Here is a 15,073-nt window from a genome sequence, read left to right as displayed (position 1 = left end):
TTTTCTGTTTCCATAAGAAAGAGATGGTTTCTGTGTCCCTGCTAAGGCAGAGATTTAGCAAATGTTAACATATAGGATTTGGGGTTTCTCAGAATAGGAAAAAAAAAAAGAACAAATTATTTTCTGTACTTTCTCCTAACTCAAAAAGGGTACAAATGTTAACTACTTGTCATCACTAATTAAGGATCTGGTGCTCACCTGGATCGACAACTAAATTCCGGTGCCTCGTTCACACATGTGAAAATCCAGAAATACAGCAACAAAAAAGAATACTCTTTTTGATAGTGTATGTAGTGTCACTACCAGCCTTAATTGCTTCATTTTTACATCACTGATGAGCTTTTACAGTCTGCAGCTGTCAACATATTTTTTAAAAATACACACAAATTTACCAATCTAAAAAGAGTAATATATGATACCTTTCAGGTGAGGGCTGTGTACATGCATTCTTTGCAAATGCAGATTTACAGGAACAAATTCTAATGTTTTCTCTCCTTTACTGCTGCTTGATTTGAAAGAAGACCCTAGGTGGAAAAAATTAAATATTACCACCAAATAAACAAATAAATGATCATTTTTGTGGGTATGTTTGAATGTATCTGTGCATATTGAAAAGTCTGACAGAAAAATGACAGAACAAATTTAAAGAAAAACATATCCCACAAGGTGCTTCTCTTCTCAAATTAGTTTTAGCTGCCTGAGTTATTCTTATCCCATTAGCTAGAGCAGAAGAATGTTCAACTCCCTTTTTTAGATGCCAACATGATACAGTCAAAACTCAATTTTTATTCCCCCATCCTTGGTTCTCTCATGTTCATACCCATAATGTTTATTACTGTTTTCACAAAACACACAGAAAATGCAATCTAGTTTGAGTGAGACAAAAATCTGCTTTCGCACCTGTTTCCCGGTTAAGTTCTGTCAAAATGTCTTGATACATGTTCACCATTTGATCACAGTGAGTCAGGACATTTTTCCGTAGATTGTCCCAGTGTGGGGAAAGTTCACCAAGTTCTTTTAGCTCCTGGTTTCTGTTAAGAAATGAAAAGGCAAAGTTAATTTTTATCTTAAATACTTGGATACATAATCCTTAATCATGGTTTTCAAGATCCATCTCTGGAAAGTTTTGTAAGCTTATTAGCTTAAGATGAACAACAGCATATAACACAATGAAAACATACAAGCATAAATCACACATACATTCAAACATTAACAAAGAGCAGAATAATAATAATAAATTTCCTTGACAAAATTTTCAGTAAGATGGGACATATAACACTTGAAAAACAACACATAACTTTTAATATAAAATTTATAAATTATTGGTTTCAAATTTACTTTTTTGAGAAAACAGCAATTTAATTTCATTTAATTTTATGACACAGTTTCATAGGCTCTGGGATTCCCCTGGCCCCTCCCCACACCCTCCCCCCATGGTGGATTCCTCCACCTTGTTGCAGTATTACAGTTCAAATCCAGTCATGATTCTTTCATTGCAAGTTATCATCTCTCCCAGTGTTTGTGGTCATGTTCGTTTGATTTCAAGGAATAGAACATATCACTACTGTATCTTTCCTCTGAGCTCTTTCCAATTCTTGTGAGCATTAGTTACATTCTAAACTTTTCAAAAGATTAGCTTTCTTCGCACAACCTTCAGAGGAAAGGATGTGATTAATCAGTGGATGACGAGGAAAGACAAGAGGAAAGCAGATGGCACACTGAAGAAACGGGAAGTTCAGTTCTCTAGTTGATTCTCTAGTTGCACTCAAATTACAGGATACTCAAAGTCAAGTTGAACAGCAAAGACAAAAACCAACAAATCATTCCAAGAGCTTTAGTTCTCTAACTCCAGAAGAGTTGGGAAATCAGATTACATCTGAACTAGATGGTACAAGCAAAAAACCAATATGTAAGGTTTCCAAAATTCAGTTATAATGAAGATATTATTTAAAGATACCTGTTTTAAGCCAACAGAGTCACCATGGGTTTATAACTCCACATGTGTTTACTTCTCTAAATCCTCATCAGAAAGAATAATTGAAAGGGGGATGGTGAGATAAACAAGAAAGGGTGGTGGAGTGACCCCTGACTTCACTGTAGGATATAGAGATGGGACTGTCTGTCTGTATATCTCCCTTAAGAGATGTCTGGAAAAATAATGGTCAGAACAGTTTAGCATTCTTCAGGAAAAGACCTGGGATAATATATGAGGAGTTAAAATGCATGGTAATATTCAAGACATTACCTTTTATGCAGAGAGTTATACAGTTAACCCTGTTTGTTCAAAAAATTTCATTGAAAAAGTAAAAATTCAGAGAGACTAACAACCAACACAATGTTTCTTTGAATTGGTAAAAAGTTCTGATACTGTGGAATACAGATTAAGGTAATAGTGCCAGAGTGGTGGCATAGCAAGTTAGTTCTCAGCCTGAAGTGCTAGCATCTCGTATGGGTGCTAGTATGTATCCTAGCTGCTCCACTTCTGACCCAGCTCTGCTTATGGCTTGGGAAAGCAGTAGAAGATGGTTCAAGATGCTGCAATCATTATATTAAATAAGGATAGTGGATAGTTGGGTATAAAAATCAGTTATTATTTTTTTAATCGGGAATGCTAGGGTTATGTTTGCTTTATTGCAATTTAATTCATCCCTTTGAACAAAAACTTCCACATTTGAAAATCTTGTTTATATCTCAATACAGTTTCTCTAGAAAGAAAGACCCAGGATCAGGCAATTCCCGGTCAATAACCAGAAGGAGATAAAAGAAAAACCGATGGAGGGAAAATGAGAGAGCAAACACAGGTGGTACATTACTGATTCAGACAGAACTTCAGAAGAAAAGGGCTGGTTTCTTGGTTATGTTGAAAATGCCAGGAAAATTATTTGAAAACCCTGTAGCTTGGAATAGTTTGTCAGATGGAGAGATTCGCATATCAGTTCCTTACTATATTCTATATTTCATTGGTAGCAATTCATCCTGTGCGAAAGTAACTCCCTGCACTTAACTATAAAGTCTGTTCCTGCCATTGCCAGAAGGGAAATAGCACAGGAGCTGACAACATTGTTGGCTCTTCTCTGAAAAGAGATGAGGCTCAGACCTAGTGAGGCACATTCCTTGGTAGGTGCTACTGAAGACAAAAGTCAGGTTTTCACCATAATGGACAGTGTTACAGTTAATGGTAAATCTGTGCTGACAGTGGCAACAGACAGAGCTTCCTACTAACCAAATGGCCAAGTACTGGTAGATATTTTTTGGTTGAGCCAACTGAGCCAAAATATGCAATCACTTGCATAATTGAGATGTGCATGTGTCTGTTACGTGCAGCTCAATAACTTACAAAAATAAAATGATTATATTTTCCCAAGTGCAGCCCAGTAAAATCCTTCAAACCAATTACCAGTTATAAACTTCTAAAGTCTGAAAAAGAGGTAACAAACTCAACTACAGTGTTCAATGTTCCAGTTGATTCTTAAGAGAAATTCAGCAATAATCTCCAGTATCACTTTCTGATTTTCCATACAATCTGCCAGCATTTCAACTGTCAGTTGCTGCCTGAGAGAATAAGTTCTTTCTTTGCTCTTACAGATTCTTGCTTACTATAACTGCCCATCTATATCTGTGCATAAGATACCTGAGTCTCCAGACATGATCTTATTGCTCAGATTCAGTAGCACTAGCTCTATCTGTTAAAGATGACTCAGAATTATCTGTTACCATTTTTGCTAATAGACTGTGCCATGTGGAATACATCTACTCAATGAGAAGCAAATGTAAAAATCTAGCCACGGAGAATGCAACAGCCTGTATCACCTATAGATTCAGCAGGTTCACCCTGAAGGGCAGGGTCCCAATTCTTCAGTATTTTCTTCCATGTTGGTGCTGTAGCTGAGCTTTTTATGATTAATATTATTCCACTTTTCTATCAGATCTGCAGCTTTTGCGTGAGGATGTAATGATTCTGAACATACTGAACATTATTACACTTTCTTTAATGTAACAACACATGTCTCTAGGTGACAGCAGCATTAAGTAAGCAACATTCTATTGATTGATGCATCTGGAAGCCATCGGATGTAAGTTCCAACAATGGCACTGGGAGGGGAAAGGAAAACACATTTTCAGACTATAATTCACCCACTTAAGAAAAATTGCGTTTCCTTCCAATGTGGACATGCTCCAACTTCATTTGGCTTGTCAATTAAGCTTTCACCAAACATCTGTTTTGTCTCTATGGAACCATGGAGCAATGGGACCAAACTAGTGGTTATTATCAATCTGTTTTTGCAACTAACAGTTTATAGTGATAGTAGTTATGTTGCCTTGGAAATGGGGGCCACATGCTTGCATCCGTTCCACATCTCTGTTTCTGTCATCAGGATTATTCTCTTGGGAGTCCACTGTACAAACTCATGGGTAGGTTGCAAAGGAGGTTGGCTAACATCCATTGCACAGGAAACATAAACACCTGGTAGAAGAGAGTTTCCTTTATGGTGTTTACACTACAAAACCATTGAACTATAAAGATGTTTTATCCTCACTACTGCAGGATCTTTCATTTAGCTAGTGTTCATGTCCCTTGTATACCATTTCTCTTCTATTTTGTTTCAGTTGCATAAGGCCATCAACTCTACCAATGCCCTGTTTCTGAGTATATCTGGACCTCACAGCATCTTTTTTTCCATAAATGTAAAGGACAATCTACAAACAGCAGATTTGCCACCTGAATGATAAATTTCCTTCACTGTTGATACTAAGTCTACACAAACCATCAGGCTAACATATCTTCCTACCAGTTTAAGTTATTTCCTCCAATGTGAGTTAGGTACAGGAGAACTTGCATACAGTTATAAATGTGAGCTGACATAGAATTATCAGTCGTATGTCAAGATAGGTAAAACAGGACTGCCTCCTACATCAATATGAATTCAGTTTCAGCTGTATCACTCTCATATAAAAACACATCACCCGATAACCTACAGTGGAATTGAATCAATATTCAGTTTGCAATGGGTGACTCCAGTCACAAGGTCCCTTTGTGTCGTCACCCTCAGTGTTGCATTCCCTATGAGAATGCCAGATTGCACCTACTACACCTGCATGGTATTTGCATTTATTTTTTTTCTTCTTAAAATATATTATTCAAGACTACGTGCTTTCATCATAAAAAACAATCTTACAGATGTTAGTCATAAAGAAGATTAGAAAAAAATATGAAATCTCTTGTTAAACATATGGAGAAATCTAACTAAAATCATTGAGTTTCAGGATCAGAATACCAAAAATCTTCTAAAAATAGCCATTTCTACTTTTCTGTTATTTCTTCACTGTAGAAAGAAACACAAAATAAGAAAAACACAAACAAAAAAAGTATATATTTGATTGATATTAGGGAGTGGGATGTAAAACAGTGGGATCTTGATTTTCAGAACTATGTATGTAATTTTTGTGTTTAAATGAACAAAGTTATATTTCTGGGTAAAAAAAAACCACTTCTGAGTATTTTAGTTTGATTGGAATACCTATTTTTGTATTGCAACTAATATTTTTAAATACATGTTCCAGGGCATTAACACTGGAATTCACTGCACTGAGATTCAAATGATACCAAGGATCTGTGGTCCAGTCTCCATGTGTTGCCTCATTATTTAAAGCAGGCACCTAGCAGAATGCTATCACTGCATAGGGACATTCTTTAAACAACTTATGTATGTGTGTATGTATTCATCTATTTTTGGAAAAACAGAGTTATATAGAAAGGAAACAGAGATCTTCCATCTGCTGGCTCACTCCTCAAAAGGCTGCAAGGGCTGGAGTTGAGGCAACATGAAGTTTGGAGCCAGGAACTTCTTCCAGATCTCCTGTATGGGTACAGTGGCCCTAGAATTTCAGCAATCCACTGCTGCTTTCCCAGATTATATCAGGGAGTCAGATTAGAAACGGAGTAGCTGGGACAGGAGCTGGCTCCCATATGGGATACCCGTGCCACAGACAGAGGCCTGAACGTGTTTTCGGTAAGCTTTCCAAATAAATGAATACTGGGTTTGTAATACGTCATTACATTTTTAATTCATAGAGAATATGTTAGTTAAAAATACTGCTAACTGTGCTTGAAAAAAATCTCTCTTCACTCACAAAAGAGTTTCTCCTTTCAAAAGCTCTATATTTCAGTTGCTGCTATGTAAGACTAACAAGAAAGGAATCATTCTTAAAAAAATACTGCCCTGATAAACACATATAATCTCATTAACTCACTGTTGACTCCCTTAGATTTCTTCATTTAAAACAAATACCCTACCCTGTTTCTAAATTATCCTAATTTTCAAAGAGTACAACAGACAAAGAGGAGTTTGAAAGAATATACTGTATATTAAAACATCAGTACATCTCCTAACATACAGCACTTTTTGTCACTGCCATCTGTTTTGTTTCCCTTTGCTATCTACAAAAATACAACAGGAATTATGCAAAGGAATTCTCTGAGACTACTGCTGTGGCCTGTTTGAGAAATATACAGCTTTGAACTGTAAATTATGACACTCTTTTTTTATTTAAAATTGTTCTTTTGAAATGCAATAACGGAGTGACATAAAGAAAAGGTGAAACAGGGAGGGAGAGAGGAGGGCAAAAAGGAGAGAGTGGGGAGGAAACGGGCAGACTCATCCCAGATGCCCAGTGACTGAGACTAAGACGGGACCAATGCCAAGAACTCGGGCAGGGTCTTCAATGTAGGTGGCATGAAACAAAATACTCTGTGATAATGTGTTTCCCAGGGTCAACATTAATAGGAAGCTGCATTCAGGCTCTGAAGGCTGTTACTGAATCCAGGTACTCTCATGGGGGTCATAGGATTCTTTCCCAGCATCTTAGGTTAGGCTAAATACTTCAAAGTATAATATTTTTGATAATAAACATTTACATGAAACTCTAGATTGACATATTTTCTTTTTGGAATTACTGCTATTTGGCCTGCCTGTAACACAGGATACTTGTCTTTCTAAAATACAAATTTCAAAAACAGAGTAAGCCGGGGTTGGGAAAGGAGTAGGCAGAGAACCAGAAAAGAAAAGACATCTTTCATCTTGAGTTCACTCCCCAAATGGCCACAAAGACCAGGGCTGGGCTAGGCCAAGCCAGGAATCTGTCCTCGATCCAGAACACAGCGTAGGTGGCACGTGCTTCTGTTATTCCAGGAGATTTAGCAGGGAGCTGGATCATGAACAGAGCAGCCTAAACTCAAACTGGTGCTCCTATGGATGCCAACTGCCCAAGCTCAGCCTTAACCAACAAAGCAGGCCTCACATGGTTTTTGTTTCAGTAAAATTCTAAGTTCCTCAAGGTTTTTTATGATTTTCTGAATCAATCATAATGTGGAACAGTCTCCTATTCGTTTGGCATATTTGAAAATCAATCCAGTGAATGAGATGAAGAAACAAGACAACTGTTTTTGAAGAGAGGAGACAAATAATTGAACATCGAATGAGTCATGGAAGTACTGGAAGAAAAATAAAGCTGCGTTTAATTTTTCATATATAGCACATGCAACACCTGCAACATTTACTTATGTATTTGAAAGGCATAATTACACAGAGAGGGAGTGACACAGATCTTCCAGCTACTGGTTTTTGCCCCTCAAGACCACATGGGTTGGCTAGGCTAAAGGCAGGACTTAGCAGGTTCTTGTAAGATTCCCACCTGGCTATAGGGGCCAAGCACATGGGCCATTTTCATTGCTTACTTAGGCGCATGAGCAGAGAGCTGGATTGAAGGTGAAGAAGCTGGGACTGCTGATGGTTGCAGATAGCTGCTAGATTCAATGTGCTACAACACTGGTCTCCAGATAAATGGGTTTTAAGATTTATGTTTGGCTTCTGAAGCTGTGTTGGCTACAGAAACTGGAAAGGATATGTTAGAAATGACATCAACTAAATGGACAAGCATCCCTTTCCCTTCCTCTACCTGCCCACTAGCTTCATTGTGACTTTCTAAATTCTGTGTAAAACATTGTCTGGAAAAATGAGGTTATACTGAAAAAAAAAGCCACTGAAACAAATACATGCACAGCTAGGAGGTATTTAAGATTCTACATTTTAAGAACCTAACTTTAAAGTCTGCTGATAATATGTATTCAAGCAAGGAATTCCAATACAGAGTAAAGGTGTTCACAGCCTTTGAGTGGCAGAGATACATAACAGTCATTGGTTGGTCTTACTACAGATTCCTGTTTATGGTCAGTGTTCCATATGAGAATACTGACTTACTGGATGAAAGGTTTCGTTTCAATTCATTTTGGCAACATTCAGTAATTTGGAATACAGTCCGATACAGACTAATGGCAAAGAAGAGTGTTGAGTTCAGACCAATTACAAAAGGGATTGAGCCACTGTAGATTCATTCTCCTGACCTGTCTCTTCTAGATTCGTAACTGTAGACTGCACAAGTCTTCCTTGGGACTACAGAGAAATTGGAAAAATTATCTTCAAGGGCCCAGCATGATGGAGTAGTGGCTAACGTCCTTGCCTTAAACGTGCCAGGATCCCATATGGGCACTGGTTCTAAACCCAGCAGCCCCGCATCCCATCCAGCTACCTGCTTGTGGTCTGGGAAAGCAGTCGAGGATAGCCCAGAGCTTTCGGACCCTGCACGCACATGAGAGACCCGAAGAGGTTCCTGGTTAACTTGGGGAGGGTTCTATAGGTTTACGAGCCACATCTGCATATCAGATTTCTCTCTCAGAGTGTAAAAAAACACTGTGGGTGAGAAGGGGCCAAGCTGATGATGGAGGACGATAGGAGGGAAACATGTAGAATGTACTTTGGGGAGCCAATTGTGGCTCACTCACTAAATCCTTGCCTTGCATGCACCAGGTTCCCAAACAGGCATTAGTGTCTTTCAGCAGCTCCACTTCCCATTCTGCTTGTGACGTGGGAAAACAGTGGAGAATGACTCAAAGCTCTGGGCCCTGCATTCACATGGGAGACCCAGAGGAAGCTCGTGGCTCCTGGCTTTGGATCGGCTCAGCTCCAGCTGTTACAGTCACTTAGGCAGTAAATCAGAAGACAAAGCCCTTTCCTTCTGTATCTTTCAAATCTGTCTTTCCAATAACAAGAATGAATTTTTTAAAAGAATGTACTTATGGCTCACTAATGGTCATTTAGTCCTTCTACCTGATTCCATAACTGTTCTCTTGACTTCTTCAAAAACAACCCTGACTACTGAGATGTTCAACTTGTCTAAGAGATCTGCACAGAAGTCTCTCGTGCTTGGCCTGTGCTCCACATGTGAACACTTAACTAGGAATGTGAACCTAGAATTATAAACTTTAAAAATCTGAATATACATATGTAAAACTTCCCAAAGTTGTAAAATGCAGTGATTGCAATAAAGAACACTTGTGACTAATGGTCAATTCATTCATAGAAATGTAGCAAGACCAATTTGATAAAAGGGAAAAAAATGGATATGGCCCAGAACAAAAACATTAAAATGCTATTTGAGCTTGTTATTATTTAAGTAAACAGAAATATGTTCCCATAATGAGCTTCATAATAGCATTTTGTAAAACAAAAATAGCTCATCAATTTAAATAAAGCCTGTTGGTAGTCATCACATAGTAAAACTACATGTGGGTGTGCATGGGTGGAAAATTTAATAGCTGGTCTACTTTCATTCATTAAGCAAGATTAAGCTTTAAATCAAGTCTAAAAGAAGTCATAAAAGATTTATCCACTAGGAAAAAATTAAATACTAAATAGTGAGTGAAGAATAGAACACAAAAAAATGACTGGGGGTGGCTTCAATTTCACAGAGTGATTGGCTGACACCATAAAATTGAACAAAGTTCAACTGGATGTCAAGTTTCACAGTATATTCGACTCACATATCAGAATGTCTAATTTAACTTACACAAGGATAAAAGTTGCATCCATAAATTATATAGGCTTAGTATAAAAAGTGCATTTTTATGAATGAAACTGTGGTTACTGTTGCAATTCATGAGCCACTATTTCACTGAAAAAGGACTGGATATTTGGAGTAGTCATTCACTCTGATTTTAACTTGACATTAAAATAAGTGGTTACTGTATTATAAACTCAATAAAGTTTCAATTTGTATGCAAAGGTTAAGAGTTGGAACACAGTTGTTACAGGACTTATTTATTTCACAGAGTTGGTATGTATCTGATAAGCAGCCAGATTCCATAATTTAATTTTAGGTAAATGCAGAAAAATGGAAAAAGTAACTATGTCTTGTGATAAAGATGAATTTCTGTTTATTTGTTTTTAAATACTGTCTTATTTATCCTTGACAGTTTGTTTTGAGGTTATGAAACATGGAAAACATTTATTTAAAAAAATTGCAATGCTACACTTATGTTAAAATCAATAGTATATGAAACTGTGTGAAACTATCTATTAAATCCACACACATTAATCACGTGTCTTCTCATTCTGAGTGGCCAAGCAAAATCACAAATCGCACCTGAAAGGCTGGTAAATCAAGCCTGTTTACATTCCTGTCATTCTTTTATCACTCCTGGCCACATTTTCAGGATTTGCACATATTTTTCTTTATTCTCTCTTCAAACACCCAAGAATGTGAAGTTATGGTATTTTCCAATTAATTTAATCGATATATAAATTTCACAGGCAGATGGCATTCTGGTAACTGCACCGGATGTTCTAATTATTTGTGGCCAATGACAGATACCATATGCTACCCAGGTGTCAGCCCCTGTCTCTTCCTTTTAATAATCAAGGTTATTAATAATCAATATAGATCAATATACAGTAATCAAGATACACAGAATGTATTCACTTAATTTTCAGAACAGTTCTTAGAGATGGTTGTTCTAGAGCCATACTAAATAAAAATATTCAGTTAAATGAAGTATTTTCAAATGTTTACTATTGTATGGATATAAAATGCAGCAGTGTAGCATAGAGTTCCATTACCATTAAAAGTTTAACTAACTGGACAACATTTCTCTAGGTAAATGAAAATATGACTGACAAGTAAGTTATTCCATGTCACTCTTTCAACAAGGAACGAAATTAGAACTTGAATCTAGGAGTTGCAAATATAAGAATGATCATTTTTTAAATTTTGATTCCAGGTGAGGATACTTTCCCTGACTCCAAGAAATATCCCTGAATAAGGGCACAAAATTTGACTCTTCCTACCACAAAACTGATTTGAGTAAAACTTTCATCAATCTCAGTTGAGTTGGCACAGATATTTGACTTGATATATGTTCCACATAGCTGGAACATCAATTAATGCAACAAAATTTTATTTTCTATTCCTTTGACAGATGTTTTTATGCTCTTAATTCTAAGCACTTTACAAATACATTCACTTTCTAAACTCACAAGAAACAGATGAACAAGATACAAATATTTACATCTTCATTTTACAAAAAGAAATGAGGCCCATAAAGTTAAATAATGCACCCATTGACACTCCTACATAGTGAGTAGCAGAAGTAATGTTAAGTCAGAATAGCTTCTCTGGAAATCTGTATTCATACTATGGTACCGCTATAACAAAATAACACAAATTGGTTGACTTCAACAATAGATACTCTTTTTTACAGAGTTCTAGCAGCTGCAAGTGCAAGGTCTGTTTCTTGGTTTTCAGATGACCCACCTCATAAGGTATCTTTAAATTTTGGCTCTGTAGGCCCAATGCAATAGCCTAGTAGTTAAAGTTCTCCCCTTGCACATGCTGAGATCCCATATGGTTGTCCCAGCCACACCACTTCCCATCCAGCTCCCTGCTTGTGGCCTGAGAAAGCAGTCGAGGATAGTCCAAAGCCTTGGGACCCTGCACCTGGCTCCTGGTTCCTGGCTTCGGATTGGCTCAGCTCCAGCTGCCGCGGCCACTTGGGAAGTGAATCAGTACAGAGAAAATCTTTCTCTCTGTCTCTCCCTCTCTCTGCGTATCGGCCTTCCCATTGGATCTGTGAACAGACGCCTCTGATTTCCTCCACTTTTATTTGGACACTCACCTTTTATTTCTAACTTTTTTTAGTAGCAAAATTTAAATTTTTAGGTCGCTGGGCCCGGTGGCACAACCTAGCAGCTAAAGTCTTCACCTTGAATGCGCCGGGATCCCATATGGGCGCTGGTTCTAATCCCGGCAGCTCCCTGCTTGTCGCCTGGGAAAGCCGTTGAGGACGGCCCAAGGCTTTGGGACCCCGCACCCGCATAGGAGACCCGGAAGAGGTTCCAGGTTCCCGGCTTCAGATTGGCGCAGCACCAGCCGTTGCGGCTCACTTGGGGAGTGAATCATCAGACGGAAGATCTTCCTCTCTGTCTCTCCTCCTCTCGGTATATCTGACTTTGTAATAAAAATAAATAAATCTTTAAAAAAATAAAATAAATAAATAAATTTTTAAGTCACAAAATTTTTAGATTATTTTTAAAATGTAATAAACTTTTCAAAGGCTCTACCTCCAAACAGTCACTTACAGTTATTCTTATCGGTTTTGTTTAACATGGTTCCCATTTTTAGGTTTTCTAATGCAATAGCTACTAGTCATATATAGCTATCAGATATTAAAACATGTAAGAAGGGCAAATGGGATGCTGAGTTTTTAATTTTAATAAATTCAACAAGCCTAAACATGCTAAATAGCTGCATGCAACAGGTGACTATGAATTTGGATAGCAGAGAACTGGAGTGTTCAACTAAGATTCAGTGATGTCCCCTTCTTATTTCTGCACCTAGTGCTCATCCATGGTTTCCTAAACCCCTGCTTGAACCAGTCCTGACATCCTATCCTAAGTGTAATCCATCACCACTTCCTTCTGAAAGCAGTCTCCAGTTTATCTGTGTCTCCATGTCTATCACCATCATCCTGGTCCAGGCCGCCATTTACAACAGCCCAGGCAAGCACAGTACTGCCTAATTGTTGCCAAGCTCAGTACTGCCTAATTGTTCGCCTTTACTTCCATTTCCTGAATGTAATCCTGCTGCCTTCTGCTAAAATTTTCAATTGTTCTCATGAAAAATATTACATCATTCATTGATTATTATAGGTATCTGAATAAGTTCCAGGAATAACATAAAAAACAAAATGATGATTTTTTTCCCCTCCTTTTTTTGTGGGCCAGAAATCTTAAGTGATCTGGAGCCTGTTATTTCAAAAAATGACTGCCTCACCCTCAAGTCCAGCAGTTTTGTGGACAGTCGGCATGTATGTAGGCTGATCTTTCCAAGGATCAATTATGGTCCAATGAATACATTTATGAGGAGCACTAGATCAGTAAACCAAGGAAATTATACTAAATTACAGAAATTATACTAAATTATAGACTCAACTGTTTAGTGGACAATTCTAACTTTCCATTGAGCTCAGAAATAACTGTGGTCAGACCTCTGACAGTTTGAATATTTACTGTGTCCATGATTCTTCCTGTATAGGCTAAGAGGTTTCTACCCGTTAAAGATATATGCATCTATGCCCCACATTGGTTTTACAATTAATTTATTTTTAAATCCCCATGTGCATAGGATTTAGTTCCTTTCTTACAAATTAGAAAACTGAACATCAGAGTAGGAAAATACATTATGTCATGTTATAAAGGTGTTAGCTGAGGTTAATGGAGCCAATTTGTGAAAATAGAGTGGCTGTACTGAAAACACAACGATAATATCACCACCTGGCCTAAAGCTGTAGACGCTTGTGACTCTTTACGTAATTACCACAGTAACCCTGCAAAAGAAGTAAATATATATATATATGTATAAATAAACTTAAAAATATATATATATATAACAAAACAAACAAAAAACAACAACAACAAAAAAGGAAATTTGGGCATGGAGCGATTGCTCAGCAGCTAAATCTTCGCCTTTTATGCACTGGGATCCCATATGGTTGTGGGTTTGTGTCCTGGCTATGCCACTTCTCATCCAGTTCCCTGCTTGTGGCCTCGGAAAGCAGTCAAGGACGGCCCAAACCCTTCGGACCCTGCACCTGCTAGGGAGACCCAGAAGAAGTTTCTGACTCCTGGCTTCGGACTGGCTCAGCTCCAGCCACTGAGGCTACTTGGGGGGTGAACCAGTGAATGGAGGATCTTTCTGACTCTGTTTTTCTCTGTATACCTGCCCTTTCAGTAAAAATAAATAAATCTTAAAAAATTACTAAAGATTATGCCTCATAGCAGACCAGATTATATTAATTAATTAAATGATACAGGAAATTTACAATTTAAGGAGCTTTCTGCAGATCTTAAGTCTGTACCAAGTGCCAGCTTTTGACTGGAGCTCAGGCCTAGGATTCCAAGCCTGTGTTTTCATCATGACAGCATATTCTCCTCTACTCCATCGATGTGAAGTAAGGAATTTTGATACAATAGAAAAGATGTGCTTCTAAGTGAGCTTTGTCTTAATTTTTCTAGCGAAGGATATTTTAACACACAAATAGTAAAATAAGATGTATATTTCTATTGCCAGCTTGGTAATACTAAGCACTCTACAGGGCTTCTCATTAAATGATAGCAAGAATCCATAACAATGAAACTAACAGCACACAGCATCTGTCTTCAACAATAGAAGCTGGTAGGACAAACGCATTTTATGTGACAAATAACACAAAATATTCTCACTGTGCATCAACATTGTAAAAATAAAAAAAGGAACAGAAAAATAATATTAATCAGGGATGAGTCGACAGTTGACAATACAGCCCTGATGTGATATCTTTTATGGTGGTGGATATTTATTTATTTATTTTGATTCCTAAGATTTCATTATTCTGAGAGCACAAACAAAAGAGAAAAGGAAAAGCACAAAGAAAAATAGAATTTGAAAAGTACAAAAACATCTATGAGACTCGTCAGTTTGAAGTATACTTGCCAGACATTAAATCTTAGTAGAGTAGTTGGCTCTCTATTGCTCTTCCTTATAATGAATGTTGCCTTACATTCAGGAAAGATTTTACTCTGCCTTCATTATTGTAAAGTATGCAAATGTCAAGAGACATCTTCCAAACTCTATGTTCAAGCAACAGCGAAAAAAAAAATGCGAAAGATGAAGTTGGAAAATTGGCAAGAAGTAAGGATCAGAC

The 15,073-nt window shown here is 37.5% G+C and overlaps 1 protein-coding gene across 4 annotated transcripts in view; it reads right to left on the bottom strand.

The window, feature by feature from the left end:
• Positions 1 to 15,073, bottom strand: part of INPP4B (inositol polyphosphate-4-phosphatase type II B) — a 378,253-nt gene that overhangs the window by 177,711 nt on the left and 185,469 nt on the right. For all 4 annotated transcript variants that reach the window (XM_004588140.2, XM_058666822.1, XM_012927832.3 and 1 more), the window contains exons 10-11: positions 901 to 1,031; positions 420 to 524 (exon numbers count right to left, since the gene is read on the bottom strand). In XM_004588140.2, the coding sequence (XP_004588197.2) occupies positions 420 to 524; positions 901 to 1,031 (236 nt within the window). The remainder of the gene's footprint in view (positions 1 to 419; positions 525 to 900; positions 1,032 to 15,073) is intronic.

Source organism: Ochotona princeps, chromosome 7 (genome assembly GCF_030435755.1).
Source record: "Ochotona princeps isolate mOchPri1 chromosome 7, mOchPri1.hap1, whole genome shotgun sequence".
Lineage (NCBI taxonomy): Eukaryota > Metazoa > Chordata > Mammalia > Lagomorpha > Ochotonidae > Ochotona > Ochotona princeps.
Note: the sequence above shows the minus strand (reverse complement) of the source record. Positions and strands in the feature narration are given on the sequence as shown.